At 49.2% G+C, this 27156-nt stretch overlaps 1 protein-coding gene across 1 annotated transcript in view; it reads right to left on the bottom strand.

The window, feature by feature from the left end:
- The window catches only part of Slc9a1 (solute carrier family 9 member A1), a 57517-nt gene extending 35081 nt beyond the window's left edge, over positions 1-22436 (bottom strand). Inside the window, exon 1 of the mRNA XM_059255123.1 lies at positions 21274-22436. Coding sequence (XP_059111106.1) covers positions 21274-21637 — 364 coding nt within the window. The 5' untranslated portion in view covers positions 21638-22436. The remainder of the gene's footprint in view (positions 1-21273) is intronic.
- Between the last annotated feature and the right edge of the window lie 4720 nt (positions 22437-27156).

The raw sequence follows: 27156 nt of genomic DNA, 5'->3' as shown, positions 1-27156 counted from the left end.
AGCTACACAGAGAAACCCTGTCTCGAAAAAACCAAAAAAAAAATAAAAAACATGTAAAACTAACAATGATGATCAATGTGTCAGAATAGTGGCTATTCCAGGGGAGTAGAGAGGTATTAACCAGAGCACAAGGGAATCCAGAGTGTACAACGATGTCCAGTATCTTTATCTAGGTAGTTTATATGGATACACACATTGTAAATAGCACATTTAAAGATTATGTAGAGTTCGAGGCTAGCCTGGGCTATAGAGTGGGTTCCAGGAAAGGCACAAAGCTACACAGAGAAACCCTGTCTCGAAAAACAAACAAACAAACAAAAAAAGATTATGTATGTAACACACATAAAGATTACGCATATCTGTTACAGTACATGGCATGTGACTCCACAATTAAATGCATAAGAAGAGTGTTACAAAGACTTTCATGCAGTCAGGTCATCTTCCTACAGTCACAGAGCTGGCACAGTGGAGCTGGTACTCAAGTCAGGTCTCCTGACTCATGACCTTAGGCTGTCAGGATACCCTGACCCCTGAGGCTGTCTGGAAGGATGCCTTGAATCCCCACCTACAGAATCATCCCAGCCGCCACGGCCACTTATTCCTCAGTTCTAACGTGGGAACCACTTGCTCCTACTGCCAGACACTAGCAGCGTGGTTTGGCCACTAAGTGGGTCCAGACTCCCAAGAAGCCTCAGCACAGACAGCTGCTGTTTGGCCAGAGAGGCCACATAGGGGCAAAAGTCAGGTCCACACTAAAGCTCTGGATCCCCTGGGAGCTGGGGCAGGGTGAACGGCAGCTGATGCCAGGACAGGGTGCCCAGTTACACCTGGCATTCAAACCAGACCCTGGTCCACAATAATGCGAAGGGCCAGGCCACACAAGGCATCAGCAGCCCAGCTGGCCCATCAATCTCGCCTCTGGCCTACACTGCCCCGCCCCCCATTAGGACCTCAGCCCCTGTTAACCCGGAGAGGCTGGATCCTGCCAGCCAGCCTTGCCCCTCTCCCAGGACCACAAGAGTTGTGGAGGACTTGGCCATCCAGAACAGCTTTCATCCTGTTTCACATTCTCAGCCAGCCCAGGTTTCCCTCACTCTCCCCTCCCCACCTCAGAAGGGAGCCACCTCCTGCTGCTTGGAGGCAGCCATTTCCTTTCCAACCTTCCCACAACTCCTACACAATCCCTGTCCCAAACCATTTCCTGCAGCTTCCCATCTGACCAATTTCTTAGGAAGCTAATTATCCACAAAGGGAGGAGGCAGAAATCTCTCAGAGCCAAGAACATGGAAAGAAAACTTTGTCTCCATTCTCCACCTTCCAGGACAACCCTGTCCTTAGCACTGAGTCCCCATGCTCAGGCCTTAGACACCTGCAGGTTCTCTTCTTCTACACTGATTCTGAGCCCACTTGGAATTAGTTCAAAGCCAAGTTCAAACCTTCTTGTCACCAACACACTCTAAGTGGCAGCATCAGAGAGACCCATCTGTCACCAGGGCCCATTGTGCTGCGCCCTGTATCACTACAACCACTTTGTATGTTAGCTGCCATTGCTGAATCTCCTACCACAGCGTCAACACCTCTGGTGGGAGCCACTTCCCACACATCTCTACCCAAGCACAAGAGAGCACAAGAGGCCATCGGCAAGCTAAAAAGGTGGAATGCCAGAGGAAGCCCTAGCTCCCTGTAAAGAAGAAACAGGAACCCAGGCAGTAGTGGCACACACCTTTATTCCCAGCACTTGGGAGGCAGAGGCAGGCAGATCTCTGTGAGTTTGAGGCCAACCTGGTCTACAGAGCGAGATCCAGGACAGCCAGGGCTACACAGAGAAACCCTGTCTCGAAAACCAAAAAAAAAAAAAAAAAAAAAAGAAGGAGGAGGAGGAGGAGGAACAGGAAGGGAAGGAAGAAGGGAAGAAGGCCATTACGTTATCACAGAAAGGCCCAGCTAGGGGTCAAGAGCTGAGGCCAACCCCAGTGTTGCCACCACCCGCTGCTGCCCTTGGCAGTCACTTCCGCTCGGCCTTCTGTTTCCTCCTCTGTGAGATGAGACTAGGCCAGGCTCTGTCCACAGCTTCCAAGAGCCCTTCTTGCTAGATGTTCTTACCATGCTCCTTCCACGGCCCCAGCTCTGCACACGAGGTCCACATGGCTGCTTCAGGCCCCCAAACTTCTCCTCCATTGCACTCGCAGGACTCTGGACTTAGTCGAGGGTTTCTCGAAGTTCTGAAATCTGATTTGGATTCTAACCACCCTTCCATGGTCTGCCAACAGCTCCAGGCTATGACTTTGGCGCTGAAATGGGTCCTAGAGCTGAGCTGCCATGCCCTCTTACTGGACATGTTTGCTGACGGCCCTGAAGCTGATACAGGCCTCACAGCTCCCGGCATCCCACTCAGCTCCCTCCCTCCCCCTCCTCGGTGAGTCCTTTATGACTGACTACTCTGGCTCACTGGCCCCTCCCTCTTAGAGGCTCTCCTAGACTGGCACTCCAACACCACCTGGCAAGGGTGGGTGCTTTGTTGGGAAACTTTGTTCTCCTGTCTCAGTCCCAGGCTGAGGAATGGATGAGCAGAGATCTGCTTTATACAGCTCACTCTGTAACTAGCCCATGTCTCAAATAGCTCCCTAACATTGACTCCCTATACACCCCAGGCCAGGCTAGACCATGCTGCTCTGGATGGGACCATATAATACTTAGCATTGTTTATTTATTTATTTTTTTTGGTTTTTCGAGACAAGGTTTCTCTGTGTAGCTTTGGTGCCTTTCCTGGATCTTGTTCTGTAGACCAGGCTGGCCTCGAACTCAGAGATCCGCCTGGCTCTGCCTCCCAGAGTGCTGGGACTAAAGGCGTGCACCGCCACCACTGCCCGGCCTTAGCATTGATTCTTAAATAGGCAACCTAAGGCCCATACAAGGTCTGGCCCCCGCCTCCTCCATTCTCACACCACACTTCTCTCCTTGCCTGACTACAGCCTCCTCAAACACACCCTCTTCGGGACCCTGGTCTTTGCAAAGCCAGTTGCCTCTCTCCCGTCATTCAGCCACCTCCTTAGAGGGCCTTCCTGACCTATGTTTATTTTCTTCAGGTACATATTCCTGTCTGACGTTGTTGGATCTACTTTTAATGTTCCACCCTCGCATTATTGAGCCCTTGAGCCCAAGCGCTCCTCTGTCTCAATCCTGGCTGCGTCCCCAGCATCTAGAATAGACTGGTACAGGGAAGACGGAGCTGGCACGTACTGACATTAGCCTGGGTGGTCAGGAAGGCCACTCTGAAGAGACCTGTGACTTGAGGCCTGAATGACAGTGCTAGTTTGGGGCAGTCTAAAGACAGTGTTCCAGGTTAGGGCAAGCACACGCTAGTCTCACAGAGAAGATGGACTGGCCAGGGGAGCAGGGCACGACACTGAGAAAGGTATAGGCTGCATCTCTTCTGGATTTTGTCTCAAGTTCAAGAGGAAGCATCAGAATTACCTTCAGCAGGGAACACCACGTTCTGTTTACATTTCTATAAGCTCCCTTTAGCTGCTCTGTGATCACCTCATTACAGACAGGCCTAGGGGCCAGAGTCACCATAAACAGTGAAGAAGGAACCTCTGACCTAGGCTACAGCCCCCTCTGACTAGATTCCAGATGCTCAGAAGCCCAGTCCACTCCAACCTACCTAACGTCACTTGCCAGCACGCCAACGCAGATGCTTTAAGCTAGACGGGTGTCCTCTCAGGTGGCTACACATACCAGCTGCTCAGTCTTGGACACTGTCCCAGGCTTCTCCTGATTTGCTACCTCTTTGCTTATAGGGCTTGCTGAAGCTGCCTTACACTGAGGCTCGCTGGGCTTTCCAGTCACATCTCTTCCCTCTCCAGAGGCTTCCATGCTTTGAACAGTAGCGCAGCAATCCCCAAGTGCTAAATTATCCTGTGTCGTTTTTCTGGTATTTATAAGCTGGATAAAGGGAAACACCCTGACTTGATCTGCTCAAGGTGGTCATGAAAATGGACAGCTATGCACTAAGAGGAGTCCTCAGCACGAAGAGGGCACTGGCCAGGCTGGTCAAGGCGGCTCCCTCTTCCTGGTCTAAGGACAACACATCACAGCCTCTCACCAAGCTCAACTATGACTGGGTACTTCTGCTTTCTCTGCCTGGCTAAGCAGGGAGGTGAGGCTCTTTGGGGGAAGGGTTCGAACTGTCCCAGTGGGTTTCAAAAGCAAGCAATCTGGATGTGGTGGGTCACTCTCACAAATACAGCACTCAGTAGGGTAAGGCAGGGGACTGCACGGGTTCAAGGACAGACAGGGCTATACTGGGAGACCCTGTTTTAGCATCAGCACTTTTTGAAGCAAATGGCAGTCACCATCACCTCTGGCTCTGCATCAACTCACTGCCGCTTTCCTCCCATCCTCCCTCCAGGTAAGCTAAGCACTAAACACTTCACCTTCAGGACCCAGCTTAACGCTCTGGAAGATGAGACACACACACACACACACACTCATAAAATGTACCAGGCCTCTGTGGGCCCCTGCTGTGGTATTTCACAGCACATCCCAAATGCCTGTTTACATGCCAGCTTCTCCCCTGAGTGACTATTCTTACTCAACTTTCCATCTCCAGCAAGCAGTTCTCAACAGAAATCGATGCTTGCTGTCTCCCCACTCCTAACTCACAACAAAACCACACAATCCAGCCACCCTCTCACTTGTACCTGTACCCTGAGTACTGATGACACTCAGGTCACATACCTAACAGCATCCTCCTCTAATGTGGCAGGACCTGCGGTAGCTCGCAATTCTCAGTGTGTTCAGAGCTTACAGACACCCCGTATTGGACCAAAGAAGCTGAGGCTTAGGAACGGTGATTAAACTGAAAAGGGGCGAAGCTTTCCGCCTTAACATTGGCACGATCATCTTGCACTCGGAGCTGGGGCTGTTAAAAACTATGATCTTGCCGGGCGGTGGTGGTGTATGCCTTTAATCCCAGCACTGGGAGACAGAGGCAGGAGGATCTCTGTGAGTTTGAGGACAGCCTGGTCTACAGAGCGAGATCCAGGACAGGCACCAAAGCTACACAGAGAAATCCTGTCTCAAAACAAAACAAACAAAAAAATAAAACAAAACAAAAACCCTATTATCTCATGGGCTAAGGATGTAACTCAGTTGACAGAGTGCTTCCTGACAAGTATAAGGCCCTGGGTTTGATCTCTAGCACCACAGAAAGAGCAGGTGCAGTGGGGCACCCCTCAGCACCGAGGAGGTGGAGGCGGGAGGGGAAGGAAACTTCATTTCCTTCCGTTACACAGGTTAGAGGCTGTTTTGCAATTCACTATGTAGCCCAGTCTGTCCTTGAACTTACAGGAAAAAGAAAAGAGGGAGGGAGGAGAAAAGAAGCCGGGCAGTGGTGGCACACACCTTTAATCCCAGCACTTGGGAGGCAGAGCCAGGCAGATCTCTGAGTTCAAGGACAGCCAGGGCTGTACAGGGAAACCTTGTCACAAAACAACAAAAGAAAGCAAGAAGGGGAGTGCACAGAAAAGATGCTCGGTCAGCAAAGCGTTTGCCGGGCGATCCTAAACCCTGACTTTGAGAACCCAGCACCCATGTAAAAAGCCAGGCATTATGGCACATGTCCGTAATACCAGCACTGGAAGGACCCTGTCTCAAAAAATAAGGTGCAGAGCAACTGGCCCCGCCCTTCACACACACACACACACACACACACACACACACACACACACACACACCATCTGAGCTGAGTATGGTGGTTCACACCTATAATCCCAGCACTTGGGAGGATAACAAGTTCCAGCCAGTCTAGAGAAGCACAGTGAGCTCCAGACTAGCAAGAAATGCAGAGCAAAATCCTGTCTGAGAAAAACAAAACACATAAACAAAAATAACTGCTCTGTGAAATTGAGTGCTTTTATAGCTACATACTCATCTGCCAGCTAAAATCATGCCTTCCTCATTAGATGTTTTGGGGAATGAGTCTTGTTACTTCAGCTGGGTAGCTAAGGCAAGAGCATCTTCCTCAAAAGGCTTCCTGGGTATGAAGTGTAGCTCAGTGATAGAGCTCATGCTTAGCCCGATGGGGATCTGGGCTGGATCCCCAACACACACACACACACACACACACACACACACACACACACACACACACACACACACACGCTCACACACAAGGTCCCTGCCCTGTAGGGAATATATGCTTAAGGGTATGTACATTCATTGAAAGGCTAGGTGTCCTCTACCCACTGCCACATCAGCCTGTGCTTAGCACACCACTGGACACACAGCAGGACACCAACACCCTTCTGAGTGGGAAGTCAGCCAGCACTCCCTTTCTCCTGATCCTAGAAGTCACTGTTTACTCTGTACAACCCATCTATGCAGGTCCCCTCCCAGTATCCTCCTGCTAGCCCTGGGAGTTAACTGTCACACTGTATCACAAATGACTACTGAGACTCAGTGACCATGACTTACTCATTCAAGGTCATGGCATGACAGACCAATAGAGCTGAGATCTGAGGTTGGGTGGCAGAGCCTGTGACCCTAATCACCACAACTATTTCCACGGAGAACTGCTTGGGGCAGTTTTCAGCAACCTAATGGTTCCGCCTCCAGGAAGAACTTGTAGTGATATGCCCAGTGAGACTGAGATTGACAAGCATTTCATGCAGTTTCACGCACACTGGAACTACCCTCCAGGGCCTAGCTCACAAGGTGTCTTGACCCTTCCAGTGGACAGGTCTGTCTTCTCTCCCTGCTCCCAACGCCTACTGAATTCCATGTGCACCTCAAGTCTCACACGTTTGCCTCATCTCCCCGCTTCACTCCTCAAGATCCCTGAGCTTGACAAGAGAAGCAGTTTTGCATCTCCGTGCAGCTGGACAGGACAGGCTCAGGAAGGGTGGGGTAGGAGAGTGCCTGCTCCTTTTCTCTTCCTCCATCTAGCTGTAAGCTCGGTCTTGGACTTGCTTGGGTATGTAACTGGCTCTGCCCCATGCTGGCATCCTGCCTACCTAGTTCAACATCTAGATTCTCATGGGCCTGACCCAGAACCCAGGAGATAGGCTCTTATTTGATAGTAAAAATGCTATAAAAAAACAGAGCACTTAGCCGGGCGTGGTGGTGCACGCCTTTAATCCCAGCAGAGGTAGGCACATCTCTGTGAGTTTGAGGCCAGCCTGGTCTACAAAGGGAATTCCAGGACAGCCAGGGCTACACAGAACAACCCTGTCTTGAAAAACAAAAAACACTGAGCACTTCAGCTCAGCACTGACTTTTGATTACTACACAATCTAAGAGATTCAATGGGTAAGGACCAGTGTGGCCAATACCCAACAGTTTCCTGGTCCCTGAAGAGGTACCCCCCTTCCTTAGGCTTAACAGATCCCCCTGGAAAAATAAATGCTTGTTACATCCAGGCATAGAGCACAGCCCCTCCTCCAGTCCCTGGGCCTAGAGAGGCCTGTGTTAAAGTCCAGGAAAGAACCCTGTTTCTGCCATTAATGCACATGTGGCCCAAGGCCAATCGTCCCTTGGTCTCAACTGAACAGTGAGGGGACTACATCAAAATGCCTCTTTTCCCTTTGGGGCTGGGAGCCACAGACTATGAAAAGGTTCTTTGTACCTTCCAGAAGCAAGATGAGAACGGGGAACAGGAGTCCTGGTCTAGGAAACAACAGAGACCAGTCAGAGCTTCCTAGCATGTAACCTCAAAGACTACCCACCTTCTGAGGCGATCCCTTCAGTTTATCTCCACGGTGGCTGCTTCCTCTTACAGGGTCTGAGAGGTGTGTTTGGGCCCCAGGCATTTTAGGGAAAGAGTGAGAGGACTGAGTCACACCTAAGGTGTGAGCTGGGCTCACCATGGCAACCTGGCCTTCCCAAGGGTAAGAGTCCAGTGGTATCACTTTGTTTCCCAATGCAGAAAAGCCTTCTCTACTTAGCAGTCACGTGCCTCTCTTCCTCCAGGAAACCCCCCACTCCTGACATGGCTCGCTCTTTTTGCATTAATTTTTGAAATTCCACGCCTCTCAGGATCAGGTACCACAGTGTCCAGGGAACCCTACCAGAAAGCAGTCCTTCACCCTCTCTAATTTCCCACAGCACAAGACTTGAGCACTCGGCCTTCAGAATCTGTGGCCACTACTGGCCTTCTCCCCCGTGACAGCCCAAGCAGAAAACAGCAAGGTGTGGTGGTGTGCAACTTTGGTCCCAGCACTCGGGAGCCAGAGGTAGGCAGATCTCTGAGAGTTCAAGGCCAGCCTGGTCTCCACAGAGAGTCCCAGGACAGCAGTTATTCTGTCCATTCTTCCACCTAGGTTACACTCCCTTCGCCAGGAATGTTCCTTTCTCCCCGAGAGCAAGGCTTCTTAAACTTTTCCCACTGGGACCGGCCTAGGCCCTCTACATATGTGTGACACTTGTGTAGCTTGGTCTTTTTGTGGGACTCCTAGCACTGGGATCAGGGAACCTAGTGCCCATACTGGGTTGCCTCACCCAGCCTCAATACAAAGGAGGACCTCAGTCCTACCTCAACTTGATATGCCATGCTTTGTTGACACCCGTGGGAGGCCTGCCCCTTTCTGAACAGAAACAGAGGAGGGGTGGATGGGGGAGGGGCAGAGGGGAGCTGAGAGGGGGGTGGGGGACAACAGAAGGATGCAAAATAAATGACAAAATGTAATTAACAAAAAGAAAAAAAAACTTTTCCCATTGTAACTCCTTTGCTGAGGAAATTTTTATGTGAGCCTAGGTATATAAATACATAAAAGTTACACAAAACAAAACATTTACTGATAAGAAATCATACAGAAATTTATTTTAAGAGGGCTGGAGGGGCTGGAGAGATGGCTCAGAGGTTAAGAGCACTGACTGCTCTTCCAGAGGTCCTGAGTTCAATTCCCAGCAACCACATGGTGGCTCACAACCATCTGTAATGAGATCTGGCACGCTCTTCTGTATACATAATAAATAAATAAATCTTAAAAAAAAAAAAAAAAAAAAAGAGGGCTGGAGAGATGGCTCAGCAGTTACTAGCATTGGCTGTTCTTCCCAGCACCACACACCCAGTGTCTCACAACTGTCCCCAAGTCCAGTGCCAGAAGACCAACGCCGCTGTCTGGGCCCCGTGGGCACCAGACACACGTGGTGCATAAACCACAGGCTGAACACTCACATGCACAGAATAAACACGAGTTCACTTAACACACTTGTTTAGGACATACATGTAATTTTACTATTTGTTAAAGATAACAACAGATTTACATGCTAACAAGATGGCTGGTCCTTGTTTATTTGTATATAAAAAGTTGAATTCTGACTGAATATTTGATAGTGCAGAACACAGAGCATCTTCATTGTTTTTCTGAGTTGATCAACACTTTAACTTTGTAATCATCAATGCTAAGAATGCTGCTGTGCATAAATATACAGTACCACCAGCTGTGGTGGCACACGCCAATAGGAAGGACATGCTGAAGAGGCAGAGGCAAGAAGTTCATGAGTTCAAATCCAGCTCGGGCTATACCCTTGGGTGAGCAGGATGGCTCAGTGGGTAGAAGCACCTGCCTCCAGGCCTGATAGCCTGACCTCAATCCCCGGGACCCACGTGATGGAGAAAGAAGGTCCTTTGGTCTCTATGTGTGCAGCATACACATGCACCCATGTACGTAAATGGACAGATGTGATCTTTAAATTGTTCTTTAAATAAACAAGTTTATGTGTGGTATAAAATGACAGAATAGCCCAATGTTTAGGGCCATTTCAGAAATTGTTGGAAATTCTGTCCTAATCCCTGGTCAAAATTCACTAGACTATCTTCTTTTTCTTTTTTTTTTTTTAAAGATTTATTTATTTATTATGTATACCAGTGCTCTATCTGTATGTATGCCTGTAAGACAGAAGAGGGCACCAAATTTCATAACAGATGGTTGTGAGCCACATGTGGTTGCTGGGAATTGAACTCAGGACCTCTGAGAGAGCAGCCAGTGCTCTTAAGCACTGAGCCATCTCTCCAGACTCTTTTTCTTCTTTTTTTTTTAATGAAATTCAAATCAACTCAAACAACAATTTCAAAATCAAATAGTTTACCACAATCACAATACAATCCAAAGATGTACCAATTTACTACTTTACATGCTGAGGAATGATGATAGGGAAATATTAAGTCTTTGTTTTCCATAATTAAACCATTATATTTATATGAGAACAGAAAGTTTTTATGTCTATTTAAAAAAAAACTGCAATTAGCTCAGTATGGTGACTTCTGTAATCTCGACAGTAGGGAGGCTGAGGCAGGGGGACTGCTATCAATCAAAGTCAGCCTGGACTGCATGGCCAGTGTCAGGTTAGCCAGGGATAGACCATCAGACTCAGATAAACAAATGAGCGGCTGAATAAACCAACAACAACGGGAGATGGGGTTAGCGCTGGCTCAGCGGGTTAAAGATCGTGTTCTTTCAGAGGGCCGAGTTCAGCTCTCGGCACCCACATTAGGTACTCACAACTGCCTGTAACTCCAGGTCCCAGGGATCTGACCCCTTTCCTGGCCTCTGCAGACACCCACATATGTCACACACACACACACACACACCAAGATAAAAATGTTCTACTGGGCAGTGGTGGTGCACACCTTTAATCCCAGCACTTGGTAGACAAAGTCAGGCAGATCTTTGTGAGTTCGAGGCCAGGCTGGTCTATAAAGTGAGTTCCAGGACATCCAGAGCTACACAGTAAAACACTGTCTCAAAAACCAAAAAATTAATTAATTAAATAAACAATAAAATTTTCCTTTAAAAAAAAAAACTGAGGGAGACGGGATGCAGCTCGGCTGGTGAAGTCCTTGCCTGGTCTGAGCGAGGAATGTCCCCCACAAGCTCACATACTAGAATGCTTGGTCCCCAGTTGGTGCTGTTTGGGAAGGTTCTGGAACCTTTAGGATACAGAGCCTTGCTGGAAGTCTATGTCATTTGGGGCAGACTTTAAGGCTGGGTGGTGGTGGCGCACGCCTTTAATCCCAGCACTGGGAGGCAGAGGCAGGCGGCTCTCTGAGTTCCTCCTCTAGCCATCTGCCTGCTGCCATGCTTCTTCCCCTGCCATAACGGAGGCTTCCCTCTGGACCCAGAAGCCAAAAAAAAAAACCCCCTCCTTCTGGTATAAGTCATTTTTAAAAGATTTATTTATTTGTGGGGGTTTTTTGCTTGTTTTTTCTTTGTTTGTTTGTTTGTTTTTGTTTTTCGAGAGAGTTTCTCTGTAGCTTTGGAGCCTGTCCTGGAACTCTGTAGACCAGGCTGGCCTTGAACTCAGAGATCCACCTGCCTCTGCCTCCCGAGTGCTGGGATTAAAGACCATGTGGTGCTGGGAATCGAACTCCAGCCTCCTCTATGAGTCATTTTTGATCATGCTGTTTTATCACAGCTATAGAGAAGTAAATGATACATCTGAAGAAAAGCCCTGGGTTTCATCTCCGGCACCCATAAGCCAGTTGCGGTGAGGCAGCACAGGCTTTAACCCGTTCACTTCTGGGTTGGTAGAAACAAGAGGATCAGAAGTTCAAGGCCATCCTTGGATATACAGTGAGTATCTTTGTGAACAGCCTAGGATACATTAGAACCCTGTCTCAAACAAGAAAACCCACCCCCACTACAATTAATGACACAATAGTCTAGAACTGGAGCCAAGATGTTCCCAGCAGTGTCTGACGGCTTTCGTGGCCATCAAAACTGCACACACACTGCAGAATGGAGCAAGTTGTACACTCGGAACCAAAGCAGGGCTTCTGGTGAGGATGCACAACGTAGCCTAGGGGAGGGAGCACTGGAGAGACCCCTGGGCTGACGACGACGACACATTCGATTTTGAACTAATTTTTGGTGTTATGTTTGGAAACCCACTGTTATGAAATTTATCAAGCTTCATGACCACATTCAGCTGCAAAACCCCATAGTTTGAGAGGCTGTGCCCTGGTCACCTCTCCAGACCATCTCCTTCCAGAAGCTTCTCTCTCTCATCTCCTCTCATATTCCAGCATCAACCTGCACCACACAATTCCCTGCCTGCGCCTCCTCCTGACACACCGTTCTTCTCCTCTGGACCCATGTCTTCAATCTTAGAATCGGAGATGACCGTGAACCTATACATGAGAATTCTGTGCTTTGAGGCCTGAGGTCTCTCTATGGGAGCCCTGACTGACCCACAAAGGATGAACTTTGTAGCCTTTCCCTCCCAAGTGTTTCAGTCTGCCTAGGCCTGAACCAAGTAGGGGCTCCCTTCCCATTCGAAGGCCCCCACAGAGCCTCTCTCTGCACAGTGAAATGGAGAGTAAAGTGAAAGTCCAAGAAAGCCAAAGGACTTATGCTGAAGAGAGGCAGCGTCTGTACTAGGGGTCAAGTCCCAGGTCACAGCCTGGGGCTGTGGCTTCAGGAAAACCAAATTTGCCCTAGATGCACATAAGCTCACGCATGCATGGAGGAATCTGCAAAAGAAGTACAACAGAGCTGAGCGGCGACATCGGGCGGTGAAGGAGAGTGGTCAGGGAGCTAAGCAGGGAGACTTTCACGGTTTACTTAATCCCCTCCTGGACTGTTGTTGGATTTCACTATGCTGCTCTTATTTTATTTGTATACAAATAAATCTGCTGCAAAAGGAAGATTCTGGCCCCAGTCCACACCCAATCCACACACAAACAAAGAGAAGCCATAACTAAGCTGTCCAGGTATGACTATAAATTAACAAGATGCCTTCTTATGTGGTTTATGGCCGCTGGTCTCATTAATTCAGTCACAGAGCAGTTTATGGCTTGAGGAATCTTCTCAGGAAAAACCTAATTCAATCAGCGCTCTCAGCAGCTCCCTATGGAGGTTCTGGTAGCTCACTTTTACTCACACACATAGAGGGCAGACCAAACAGACCCAGATCCTCCCAGAGACACTCCACCCGGCCCAGAGCAGATGCCCTTGCATACCGGCATCACAGCCATGCAGAGGAGGCAGCGACCACAGCATCACTCAGATGCCAACTGACACCTATGCATGTCACCTTCTTAAATATCTGGCCTGCTATTCAGCGGCCAAAGAGCCTCTGGACTCCCTTTCTCCCTCCTCTCTGAGCAACCTGGTCTCTAGTGTACCCCAATCTCTGTATGGACCCTGTCTCCACTTGGAAGGCAGTCATGTGCTCCCTCCCTCCCTTCCTCCTTCATTCATTCCCCAGTATTTACAGAGCCCTTTCTGTGTGCCAGAGACATTAAGAAAGTGAATGCACACAGTGTTACCGCTCACTTAAAATCTGTCAAGCAGGTTTTCTGGCTTTTGCTGGCACCGTAACAAAGGAAGAAAGAAAGGAAAAGAAGAGAGAAAAGAAAAGGGAGAGAGAGAGAGAGAGAGAGAGAGAGAGATCCAAGAGGGAGTGGGAAAGCTAGCACAGGTCTGTCTTCAAGGGGCTTCCATGCTCGAACTCATGGGGGTCAGCTTCTAAGTACATCACGCTGCTCTACTTCTGTTCCCTCCAGGACTCTGCTCAGGTTCCACCTCACCCTTTTGGAAAGGCTCCTCTACTACCGCGGCCCCCAGGGACTGCCTACTCCCTCTCAACTCGCCCTCTGCCAGGAGTCTCCCCAGTCCTCAGACACATCCAATCCTTGTCAAGTCTTGTCTCATCTCGTCCAGTCCTGAACAGACTGGAAGCACCTACTGAGCAGGGCCCAGCTTTACTTCTCCCAGTGCCTGAAGGACCACGAGCTAAAAGCCTGCAGGCAGACTACCACTAGTGTGCCTTCTAGCCTCTCTTTCTTCAGGCTGACCAGCACAAAAGACAGCCTTCTCAAGCTTACCCGACATGCCGTAAAGGCTATGCGAGTGGTATCAGCTATTAATTGTTTCGGTGAACTTCTGGGCTGTCTCACATAAACCTGTGATGTCATCCCTCCTCCTTCAGTGAGCTGGTCTCAGACAGAATCCTCTCATTATAGATGAGCCACTCTGGTTTAAGAGGTAAGTGGACCCCCCAGGCCTGGGAGGGAACCCTAGCCCTCCAGCACCAGAGGACATGTATTTCTGGGAAGTACTGGGATAATCCATAATCTGGGGACTCCTGATTTCTGGCAAGCAGTATTAGAATTCAGGGCTTAGTCTGGCCCAATAAACACCAAAACCAGTCCTACGTGTTGGATGAGCTTTAGGTGGAAGGAAATGAAATCAGCATGATTCCAGAGAACAGGGGCAGCCCACTGATCCAGGCCAACCCAAAACTTAGTTCAGTTAAAATTAGATTAGCCCATAAGATTAAAAATACCCACATATAATCACGGGCTGCTTAAGTATCAGTTGATGTTTATTGGCATCTAAAGAGACGGTTTGGCCCAGTGCGGTGTGTGCAGACAACCTTGGGGAGACTCATCTGACTCAGACATTTGCAGAGGGAGCAGAGCTGCAGGAGCCCACACAGAGGGCGGGCAGGCGGGCGGTGGATGACTCAGGAGTAACCCAGGCCCTGCCTGTGCTGAGCTAGGCTTCTCTGCCTGCAGAAGAAAAGCAGGTGGGGGGCTGACGGGGAGGGAAGGGGCCCAGCTGCAGGTTGTGTACTGGCTGCTGTTCCCAGAGGACATCTGGGGCCCCTTAGCTCCAGGTCCCCATCATCCCTGGGTGTGTATGAATGTCACCACCTCTGAGATGGACTAGTTCTTCATTGTGGACCTTGGAGTGGGTCAGTTTTCCCTAAACCCTTTTTTAAAACTGAGCCAGAGAGAATAGCCAAGGCGTTCAGCCCTCCAGTTCAGAATGATTACGGGGAAAATGAAATTTCTGAACTGAAAAGGCCTTTGAACTTAAGATATGACACTAAAAAACATAGGTTCCAAAGTTGGCCAGAGCTAGGCTTCAACCCCAAGGTTTTTAACTGTGCAAGTACCCAGCAGTCTTTAAACTAGGAGTTTAAAAAGAAAGAGCTGAAAAATAAAAATAAAATTAACAACCATTTAACAAAAATATTATGAATTGGGAAATGGGCTCAGATACGGTACTTTGCCTAAAATCACAGGATTGGCAAAGACCAGAGCTGGGGGATGGGGGTGTGAATCACTGGTAGAGACACCCCCCATCCCCCCACCCCGCTCAACATGGACAAGGCCCCAGGTTCAATGCCCACACCAAAAGAAAAAGAAGACCTGATCTGAGGTCATATCTCTTGCGCTCGCACCCACTTCTAGCGAGTTTCCCATGAACTTCTCTCCTCCTCCTCTCCCTGGGTGGGGGTGGGAGAGCCTCCCACATAAGAACAAGAGCACCCTCTCTCATCTCAAAGGTTTGCTGCTCTGCAGGCTAGGGAGGTGAGGAGGCAAGCCACGGTCTGACTTCAGTGGCGCACTTTACAGAGCACGGGGACATCGGAGGCCGGGGAAAGCCTCGCTGCTGAGTGGCCGGAGCTCTGAGCACCCAGCACCTACAGCCCTCCCTTCCCAAGGGAGGGACGCTAGCCTTCTTAACAGCCACCAGGTCACCTACGTGGATGCACCTGGTCATTTTCTCTCCTAAAGCCACTTTGGATCTCTTCTTCTTTTTTTTTTTTTTTTTTTTTTGGAGACAAGGTCACTATGTAGACCAATCTGGCCTTGAACTTAAAAGGCCTATGCCACCACTCCTGGCTGGAACTTTATTAACATTCAGTGTGGCCAGGTGTGGTGGCGCACACCTTTAACACCAGAGGCAGGCAGAGTTCTCTGAGGCCAGCCAGGACTACATAGCGAAACCCTGTTTGTTTTAAAAAAAAAAATCCCAGCTTGCTGGCCAGGCAAGAAAAAGACAGGACCTTGGGCTAGCAGGCCAGGTCACAAGCCAAGACTCAATTTCCTTAGCCACAAAAGATAAAATTAAGTATTGTATATGCAAGTGCTTTGGAAACAAATCACAGTACTAATAAGAACTACTATTACTGCTTCTAGAGCTAAAGAAAACTGTGCCACCTGCTCCCATCACAGAGGGTGCCTCTCAGAGGATGCCACTGGGCCCTGAGGGCAACCAAGAGCAGCCTGGTACATTCTTCCTCAAGGGCAGGAGGTCAGAGTCACAAGACTAGCCACCCACTCTGGCTAAAGGAAATCCCCTTTCAGTTGTCACACTCTTGACCACCAGGAGAGAAACAAGCTCTGTCAGACAGCTAAGAGCAGCTGCAGTGAGGAGCCAGGTGGGTCACTCCCCGTGAACAAGGAACAGACTCAGGCCAGCACAGGATCTGTGTGCACCCACACAGGCTCAGCGACCTTAGAGGACAGGCCTAAAGCCGGGCACAAAACACCTCCAGCTCTCTCAGGTGGGAAGAGGGCTCCCACGGTGGGCATGCCACCCCCTCAGATGGAGTCCTGTGGCATGCAGGTGCAGGGGAGCTGGGCACCACTCCACACAGCGCCTAATGCACCAGCTGAGGGCAATGAGCGAGGCAGTCAATGCAGCTGCACCCCTCTAGGAGGCTACGGAGGCCAAGACACCAACATAAATGAACAGCAATGCAGCGTCGCTGAGAACCCCTGAGCTGTTCCCTCATCTGAAGAACAGAGGGAGCCTTTCTCTATTAAGACTTCAGTGGGAATTGAGTAAGATTACTTTTATGGAGTCCCTGACACTGTAGATCCTCGATAAATGGTAATTATCATTAGAACACACGCCCCAGCAACAGAAGGATGGCACAGGGCAGGCTAGGCCTAATGCCGAAACTGGGAGAAGCAGTATGGGGAGAAGGGGCAGGTGAGGGGGAGCAGCTGCTGCAGGCTGGCATGGGCTAGGAAGACAACCTGGATCTGGAACAGTCCCCAAAGGCCCAGAGTGGTATTACTGGAAGTTGTGGGAATTTAAGAAAAGAGGCCTAACAGGCCTTTCGGTCCAATGGCATGTCCTTGAGGGGATGATGGCATCTCATCTTTCTCCTTGCTCTCGGGTTTCCCAGACACAGTCCTGCCATCAAGTGTCACCTCCTCCGTAGGCAAACAATGGGCCAACTAATCTGTGAGACCCCAAAACTGTGACCCAAAATAAACTTTCTCTTCCTATATACAGATTATATACAGTATTTTTGGTATGGTAACAAAGCTGACTACCATGGGGGGGGGGGGTCTGATAAGCTCTAGAAGCCAACATAGTGAGCCAGACACCCCCCAAGTCAACCTCTACCTCAGACTCACACTCAGAAAGTGGGATAGTGTCGTCGGCTCACTAATAAGGCAAGTCCAGAGACGCGGGTCAAGGGCAGAGAGCAAAGCAAGGTTTCACCAGGGCTTTCCTTCGGGCGCAGCTGCAGGTGTTGGACTGGACTGGCTGGGAGAGGAAAGGTGAGCCTCGGGCATCATGTGACCAGCCCAGGCCCTCCAAATGCCCCGGCACACCTGGAAACACACTACCTGAGGCCTTCTGGCCCAGATGCTGAGCTGCTGCCTGACTTCCCTCCTACCACCCCAGTCAGACAGCTGTTTTTCCCAGGAGAGAAAGGCCATCTTTTTCTTTTTGGAGTCCCATCGAGGGTTGAGACAGCCTCAAGGTGACCTTTAAGCTTCCTTTTGAGAAGTAGAAGAGGTAGGGCCGGGTCTCACTTTTACAGAACACCAGGCTCACGTCTGCTTATGTGAAGTGGACAATAATAATTCCCTAACTCGTCCTAAGGAGGAAATAGCAGCATATACCTTGCAAAGACCAAAACCAAAACATCATAAGATGTAAAGAGACAAAAGAAGTCTTTTTTTGTCCCTAATCAGGGGACAAGATGAATACCTGCTTTATAGGCATCTGAACCTCTGCCAGACGTTCCAGGTCAGGAATATGGGCAAACAACAGGGGGGCTGCCAGTGGTAAGCGGGTTACAGAGAGCCTCTCCCTGGGAACAAGCACTGCCTGAGAGTCAGGTGAACTGGGACAAAGCAGAATTCATGCAAGAGCCAAACCACAGTACATGAGGGAGGAGGAGAATGGCCCTACCCCAAAGGTTTCAGGACAGTTCGCTCAATTATTCATTTATTCATACATTTATTTATTATTTACTGATTTGAGATGGGGTCTCGTGTATCTGGCCTCAAACTCACTCTGTAACTGAGGATGGCCTTGAACTTCTGATCTTCCACCTAACCCCCAAGTGCTGAGATTACAGTGTGCTACTATCACACTTGCTTTATGCAGTGCTAGGAATCAACCCCAGGACCTCAGGTATGATAGGCAACCACTCTACCAACTAAGCTACATACCCAGTTCTGGTTCTCCTAATAATTTAAATCCCTCTTAAACTACTAACCCTCCTCCCACCAGGAAAAAGACTAGACTACTAGAGAGAGAAAAGCAGGGTCCAGAGCAGGGAAGTGACCAGCCCGAGGTCACCTCCGAAGTCCCGGAGGCATCAATCAGAACATTAACTCTGGCCCTGTCTCCCCATGTCAGTCTCCACGAGGTTCTCCTTTGGGCTCTGGGACACAAGCAGGATGGGAAAGGAGACTGCACACTGCGCTTTCCATTCGTAAAAGAGGGGCCTCTCGCCTGGCAAGGAGCTCCCACAGCTGACAGGATGGAGACTCCACCAAGACCCCTCCCCACTGCGGGGTGAGGAGAGAACGGGCCAGACCCTGAAATAGTTCTCTAGCTCTTGGACATCAGCCAGTGCAGAGGCCACTGCTTCTGCCTCCAGCCTGTTCTCAAGGCACCATCCCCCCTCTTCCCACAACCAGCCCAAGGAGGCAGCCCAAGAGAGAGGAGAGGGCAGCCTGGGCTACACAGGGCTCAGACAGAATCAAGTCAGGTGGACATATCCAAACCGAGACCTTAAGGAAGGACCAGGCGGCAGTCCAGGGCTAAGGGATATCGTGCTCCAGTCTCAGAGGATATAGGAAGTAGGGATGCTTCTGCCTCAGGTGGCTAAAATACTAACAGCGGCAATGGCTGCTCACCAAGCACTCCCTATATATAGAAAGTCAACTGTATATGCATTAATTTACATCATCACCATCACACCACTAGCACTACAGCGAGATACTAACCCCCCCCCCCTACTGAGGGTGGAACCTAGGACTTCGTACATGTTCTCTACCACTGAGCTACACTCCATCCTGTACTTCCCACTTTAGGATAAAGAAACTGAGGTTCAGAGAATGTAAACCACCGGATGGGAGGCGCTTTCTACACTGCAACCTCAAGTCCAACCTTAATGCTACACGGTGAAGCTGGAGAACTGGTTTCTACTGTCGCCATCTGAACAGGACCCTGGAGGTCTTTTGTTCACATTCCCTCTACCCTTTAGCCCCAGGATGGCCTGGTGCCAAGGCTCCTGTTGTCAGAAACAGAAAAATGCCTTTCCCAGCCAGATACTCAGGCCTTTGGGACTGCAAAGGGGGATCATACCCAGTCTTCCCATTCTATGACAGGAAAACTGAGGTCCAAGGTGAGGAGCTTGGGTTTCCAGAATCAGAGCAACAACAGAAATGTCAGCCGTGGCTAAGGAGGCATGATTGGTCAAGGTCACAGGGGGAGGAGAGATGGGAACTCAGTTTCCTGACTGATATTCTTGCCAGCTCCCCAACCCTGCTTTCCTGCCCAGGGTCTCAGACTCCACATCTGACAAAGCAGGTCAGGCCCAGTCGGTGCCCCTTATGACAGAGCTATTACATCAGGGCTGCAGGGAAAAGTTTCCACAGTGGGGTCTCTTTGGTCAGATCACCAGCAGCCAGAGATCTGCAGTGTATGTACCAGCTCCCAATACTGGGACATGAGGGGGCAGAAGGGAGGTGTTAATTTACAGACAGCACTTAGGAAGTCTCGTATCTCCTACAGACAAATGACATATCACGGTCACTTCAGGTTCTTACAGCAAATACAGACACAAGGTCCATGACTCAATCGATATAGAATAGATAAACAGCAATTCAGATTCTTATTCACAAGAAAGAAAGACCTTCAGGAAAGGCCCAGCTGTTCAAGGTCGTGCATTTATGTGAGAATCCGTACACAGGGTTCCCCTTGCTCAGTCCTTGACTTTTTTCCAGGAAGCTGGATGCCATCAGGGTATAGGTGCTGATGGCCCAACTCCATGGCCAAACTCCGCCGACACTATAATGCCTCAGCACCAAAGCCCTGCGCTGGGAAGCCAGCTCCTGGATCTATCAAAACAGAGGCATCAGTTAGTTCACGCAGCTTGCCCAGGCACACCAGTCTGGCAACAGTGTCCTTGGGAAAGCTGCAAGGCTTCCCACTCAGTCTCTAACTCCTCAAAGCCCAAATCTCAAGTATAGAGGGGAGCAGAGTCCCAGTACCTTGTGCCTTCCACAGTTAGCTGAAAATGGACTGAAAAACGTAAGGCAGCTTGCAAAGCCCCCTAGACACTACCTCCAGGGACTTCTGGGCTCTGCAGCCTCTGGAGAACTTCACCAATCACCCAGCAGAACAGGATGCTCAGGCTGGGCAGGGTGCCCAACCCTTGGGGAGGGAACAGCTTTTCCATGCCCTTCTTCAAAAAAGAATATTTTGGAATCTCTTTAGACCTAGCTCTTCCCTACCTCTTCTCCTTCAATGTGTAGCCAACGTCCCCAGTCAGTCGGGTACAAACCTGAATCAAACCTCAACTTCCTCCACTTTCCTGCCACCCCAAAATGGACTTTAGAAATGCCTATGAACTGGATAATGGTTGGCATTTCTGGTCTGGAACCCGACTCGGGCATCTGACCGGCCTTGGTGGGCAAAGCTGACAGATACTACCCTGGGGATGAAGGAAAATGAGACTCTGGTGATCCCTGATGTTCTACCACACTCCTAAGTCTCCCATACCTGGTCTCTTAGGATATACAAAATCCTTAGACAGGCCAAGTCCTGAAACACCCTCTCACGAAGAAGGTAATAAATCGCACTGGTTCCTGTTGACAGGGCAGAAAGTGCCACTTGCTAAAAGATCCTCCTGTCTTACACACAGCTCAGCAGCGGCTTCTCTCTAGGTCCGATCCAAGCCATAGGAAACCTGCCAAGCCTTGGAAGCTTTACTGAAACTACCTAGTATGAGAAGCATCCCATCCTCAAATGCTGTGCACTCTCCTGATCCCTTCCTTCCCCCTACATAATCCCAGCTCTCATCTTGGAAGGTCCCACCAGATCACATAGCCAGAGTCGGAGTTTAAGGACCAAACATAAAAAGGAGGATGCCTATATCACAGGAGTGGTTCATTCAGATCCCAAGCAGCCACATCTGGTAAGAAATGGGGCAAGAAGCTCACCTATCTGGTGGTGGTGGCGGCGGCAGCACCATCACACACCTCCGACTTACCTATCTTCATGAGGCAGGCCAGGAGGATCCAGAGGGAGATCTCGAACGGTGTGCGCACGTGTAAGTAGTCAATGTCCAGGACTGGAAAGGCCTTTCGAAGTGAATTAACGCCATGTCCAATGTATACATTGGTCAAATTGCGGTCCTCTGGGCGGTGGAGGGGCTCCGAAGGAGCAGTGGTGACGTCCCCAATTGAGCGTTCCCGTGGTGGTTCAGAACCTCTGATGGTGCTGGCAGTAGGGCTGGGCTGGAGGCCATGGCTCCTGAGAACAGGTAACAGTCCCACCAAGGCCACCACCAGCAGCAAGGAGGAGAAGATTCGAGGTGGAGAAAGTCCCCAGACGACAGACCACCGGAGCATCATGCTGTTCCCTCAGCCGGGGAGGCCTCAGCCCTTAGGGAAGTGAGTGTAAGACCTGGGACATAGGTAGTAAGGAGTCTGCAGATGAAGGGAGACTGGAGCAGTCTCTAGGAAAAGTTCATGTTTAGAGAGGTATTTTCGTTTTCTAGAGATTCACGATCTGAAAGTCCAGCTGGAAAAAAAAGGGACAAGTACCTTGGAGGAACTAGGGAGGAAACCCAAAAGATCTAGAACTCCAGGCTGGGAGAAGGCAACCGGGGAAACAGCGTCCTAAAGAAATAGGAAGGGCCAGAATAGGCTGGACCACCGGCAGGGGAAAGGAGGAAGGAAGGATGGGACCTTTAGCAAAGGAAAATCACCGGGGTGCTGGAACTCGGCTAAACGGAAGGGGTAAGGAGCCTGTGGTAGAGGGGACCGAAAAGGGTGAGAGCCACTGCAGGAAAAGGAGAGAGAAGGCTGGAAGGCCAGCCTGAGAGAAAGGAGTAAAGCCGGAAAAAGGCTGAGGCTTCCCCACCCAGAGGAGAGCCAGGGTCCAGGCGCGCCGGGCTTGAGATTCCGGGGAAATGGAGGGAGGCGGAAGACGGAGGCAGGCGGCCTGGCGGGAAGGCGCCTCGGCGCAGGCTGGAGGCGGCTCGCAGTGAGCCAGCAGCAACACACCCCTCCTTGAGACCCCGGTGCAGTGCAGTGGTGCACCCCGGCCCAGCGGCAGCTCCTTCACGGTCAGCTCCAGCTCCACCTCCAGCCCTAACACGGCGCCGAGTCCCGCGGCAGCGGACTGATGTCTCGCTGAGCACAGCGCAGCCATTTATAGGCACCAACGAGCAGCCGGCGCGGCGGGCTAGAGAGACCTGTCAGCGCCCGCGCGGTGCAGCGGCCCCTGTCGCCGAGGGAAGGAAGTATCACGTAAGAAGAGGAAGCCGAGACCCAGACTTGGGGAAAAAAAAAAAAAAAAAAGTACAGTCTAACACGAATGAAATACTATACCGTCTTCAAAGTAGTTTCTCATTACCACGTGACCTTGAGCAAGTTACTTAGCTTCTCTGTTTCACAGCTTTCTCAACTGTAACGTGGAGATAAGTGGTTATAACAAACGGGTAACATGATGGCTAGGTGAAGTAATCTATGTGAAATGTTTAGAATGAAAGGGATTGGATCGTGGTTAGGAGGCAGAGTGCTTGCCTACATTTGCAAAGCCTTGATTTCGATGCCCAGCGCCACAAAATAAGTTAAATAAATAAATAAATGTGGACTAGAAATCTGCAATGGAGATAGATGCTCACAAGGGTAGGTTTGTGCTAAGGACTGTGTGAGCAGAAATCTGTTACTGCATCCCACCTGCTGGTGCTTTGCTGCCAGTGTATTGGGTTCCCTTGACTGTGGCAGCCTAACTCCAACCTGCCTGTCTCTGTCTCTAGGTCCAAATGTTCCCTTTTATAAGGACTCTAGTCAAATTGAGTGAGGAATCTGCCCTAATGACTTTACCTTAGCTTAATCAACTTCAAAAGTCCAATCTAAGCCATAAGCAGTGGCTCCCACCCATAACTGCCAGCACTGGGAGACTAAGGAAAGAGGAATTTCGACTCGAGTTCAGCTTGTGCAACAAAGTGAGCTCCAGACCAGTCTGGGCTACATAGGGAGATTCTGTCTCAAAGAGACGAAAAGGGTACTCATCTAAATAAGGCCATATTCACAGGCATTGAGGGGTGGGCAGGGGTAAGGCTTCAACTCCTTTTGAAAGGGCACGTTTCCACCCATAGCAGTAGTGAAATAACAAAAAACCAAGAGTCTGTTTATTTGTTTGATTGGTTTAAAGAGTGAAGAAGGATTTTTATTACCTGCTGGCAGAACACAGCTTCCAAGAATGGCACGTTCTCTGTTTTGTGAGACAGGGTCTTGCCATGTAGCCCAGCCTGACTTCTAATTTCTGGCAATTCTCCTGCGTCTGCCTCTCAAGTGGGATTACTGTGTACCACCACAGACAGCTGAAACTGAAGTTTGAATGAATGGTGATGATTGGAATTTGGAAAGCTCAAGAAATTACATCTGTATGGTGCAGTCATTGGAAATCTTTTTATCCTGAGTAAGTAGGATTTGAACACAGAACCCTGCTTATGCTAAGCAAGCACTCTACCACTGAGCCCAGACTGAGAATTTGGTTTTTCCTTTTTTGGCTTTTCAAGACAGGGTTTCTCTGTGTGGCCCTGGCTGTCCTAGAACTCATTCTGTAGACCAGGCTGGCCTCGAACTCACAGAGATCCACTTGCCTCTGCCTCTCGAGTTCTGGGATGAAAGGTGTAGGCCACCACCACCTGGCAGACTGGGAATTTTTGAAATCATTGAAATGCTGTCCTGTTCTGTAGAAGGGTTAGTTAAAGCCAAGAAAGTCAAGACTACCTTAGAGGGGTTCGTTTTAGTTTGACAAGTCTTCCGGACCTGTCAACAAGGCTTTGTGCTGGGCTAGCAACACAGGCATGGGTCATGGAGTGGGAGTAGAGATAGTGATATGTGTCGGCTCAAGAGCTCAAAATGAGCTTCTGAGTCCTGACAGTGTCCTGTTCCTTTGTCAGATTGTACTAAGATTCCCAAAAGCAGTTATATTGTGGAAGCTCACCAAGCACTCAGAATTTGTGCACTTTTTGGTTTTGTTTGTTTGTTGTTTTTCTGAGACAGGGTTTCTCTGAGTAACAGCCCTGGCTGTTCTGGAACTCACAGAGATTTGCCTGCCTCTGCCTCTGCCGCGATTAAAGGGGTCGCCACCACCTCCTGTGGATATGAAATCCTTCCAGAAAAAGATACTTGCAAATAACAAGAGTATGATATGACAACTAAGTGTAAAAACATTGCTGACTTTCCTGAACCTCACATTTTCCAGGGATAGGTTCAGACACTGGGAGGTGACCAAAAAGAATCCAGAGCCAGGCATGGTGGCACATGCCTTTAATCCCAGCACTCGGGAGGCAGAGGCAGGTGGATCTCTGTGAGTTCAAGGCCAGCTTGGTCTACAGAGCGAAATCCAGGACAGGCACCAAAGCTACACAGAGAAACCCTGTCTTGAAAGAAAAAAAAAAAAAGAATCCAGAAACAGACTGGAGAGATGGCTTAGTGGGTTCAAATTCTCATTGAACTACATTCAAATCCCCAGGTCTCACATTTAAAATAAAATAAAATAGAAAGAAAGAAAGCCAAGTATACACACACACCTTTAACTCTAGCACTGTGGAGGACAAGACAAAAGGATTGCTGGGGCTTGCTGGCCACCAGCCTGACTCCAGGTTCAGTGAGAAACTCCATCTCAGTTACTAAGACAAAATGATAGAGCAGGAAACCTGACGTCCTCTGCATGTGCAAGGCTTCTGCACCTGCACACACTACACGTGTATGCATATACTATACACATGCACACACAAGGGGGGAAGCTTCAGAGAGTGTTATGGGAGCAGATGTCCTAGCATGAGCAAGACCCAGGCTTCATCTCTAGCACTTTAAGAAAACACTAGAACAGATGAAAGGCAAATGTTAGCTGCAATGGAGATAAGCGAAGAGGTCAAGGATCAGAATCAGCCAGGCTTGGTGTCTGGTGCTAGCTCAGGCCTGTAATCTCCGCTTCTCAGGAGACTGAGTCAAGAGGATTGCAAGTTCAACCCAATCAGGCCTATAGAGTGAGCTCAAGGCTAGCCTGAGCAACTTAGTGAGAACCTATATCAAAATAAAATTTATATGTGTGTGTGTGTATGTGTGTGTGTGTGTGTGTGTGTGTGTGTGTGTGTGTGTGTATGTATGTATGTATATGTATATATATGTAGCCAGGTAGCGGTGGTGCACTCCTTTAATCCCAGCACTTGGGAAGCAGAGGTAGGTGAATTTGAGGCCAGCCTGGTCTACAGAGTCAGTTCCAGGACAGCCAAGGCTACACAGAGAAATGCTGTCTCGAAAAAAAACAAAAAATAAAATAAAATTATATAAAAGATGGCTGGGGGCATAGCTCAGTGGTGGAGTGCTTGCCTAGCAAACAAAATGTCCTGGGTTCCATTCTTCACACTAAAAACCCAGAAGATCAGAATCAATAATGCCTCACAGTTGTTCAGTCACTGAGAACTGAAAATCAACTGCCCATGTTTGTCAATGATCAAAGTCTTGCTGTTTAGCCAAGAATCAGCACACAGTCGTGATTATTCTCATTCTCACTTTATAGATGGAAAACCAGAGTTTGGAATCTTGAAGCTGTTTACGTAAGATTGTATTGCTATGAGGAAGCAGTGCTAAGATTTACAGCCAGGCTTTAATCTACACCACAGACTCAGTGTAGATTAATAAAAAGAAGAAAAGGCAGAGCCAGAAACTTTCCAGTACTTTCCAGTCCAGACAGCCAGTCACTGGTGCACCCTGATCCTCCTCTCCCTCTCTTCAGCCCTCAGTAAGCCTTTGCTGCCAGCTCAAGAGAGGGCAGATTTGAGGAGGACCAGGAAATACCACCTGTGAGGTCCCCTAGGACATAGAGAAGGTTATAAAAACTTGACAGTATCAGGAAATAATCCTAGGACAGCCTGTGGCTAGGGCACAGTCCCAGGAGGCTTTGGGGCTGCCTAACCGATGATTACTGTCTAGACCCTGTCCCAGCACCACCACAGGCTAGTTATAAGGCCTGGAGTAATCAGTGTCTGTTCCAAGTTTCTTCCACAGTAATACTGCACAATAGTGCCAAGCTCATGGTAACGTAATTAGAAAATGTACATAAGCTTTAGAGCAGTACCAGCAGGTACCACCTAAATGTGTCACTTATCGTTTCTCCCATGTACCTTGAAGTCCTGAACTTAGACTTTTATGTCTGTTTGGGTTTTTTGTTTGTCTCTTTGTTTCCCCCACTCCTCCAACCCTGAGACAGACAGGGTCTCACTATGTAGCCCTGGCTGTACTGGAACTCCCTATGTAAACCAAGCTGGCCTTGAACTCACAGAGAACCACCGCCTCTGCCTCTCAAGTGCTGGAATTAAAGGTGTGACCACCACCCCCAGTTTGTTTGGTTCATTTTGATACAGAATTGCTGTAGCTCAGGCTGACTTCCAAACTCCCTATGTAGCTGAAGATGACCTTGAACTTGTTATCTTCCCACCAGCTCCCCACCAAGTGTTGGGACCACGTGTGTGCACCACCATGTTTGAATGCTTGAATTTTTTGCTCTAGGACTTCTCTAAGGTAACCCAGGTAAACATCAAACTCATGATCCTCCTACCTCAGCCTTCTGAGTGTTCATATTGCAGGAGAAACCTTGATGCAAGAACCCTGTGAATTTAGCCAGGTGGTGGTGGTGCATGCCTTTAATCCCAGCACTCGGGAGGCAGAGGCAGGCAGATCTCTGTGAGTTCAAGGCCAGCCTTGAATATAGAGTGAGTTCCAGGAAAGGCTCCAAAGCTACACAGAGAAATCCTGTCTCAAGAAACAAAAACAAAACAAAACAAAGAACCCTGTGAATTTGTACACACGATCACAGAGACAATGGACAGGCTAAAAAGGAGACCCTCGCA

Source organism: Peromyscus eremicus, chromosome 2 (assembly GCF_949786415.1).
Source record: "Peromyscus eremicus chromosome 2, PerEre_H2_v1, whole genome shotgun sequence".
Lineage (NCBI taxonomy): Eukaryota > Metazoa > Chordata > Mammalia > Rodentia > Cricetidae > Peromyscus > Peromyscus eremicus.
Note: the sequence above shows the minus strand (reverse complement) of the source record. Positions and strands in the feature narration are given on the sequence as shown.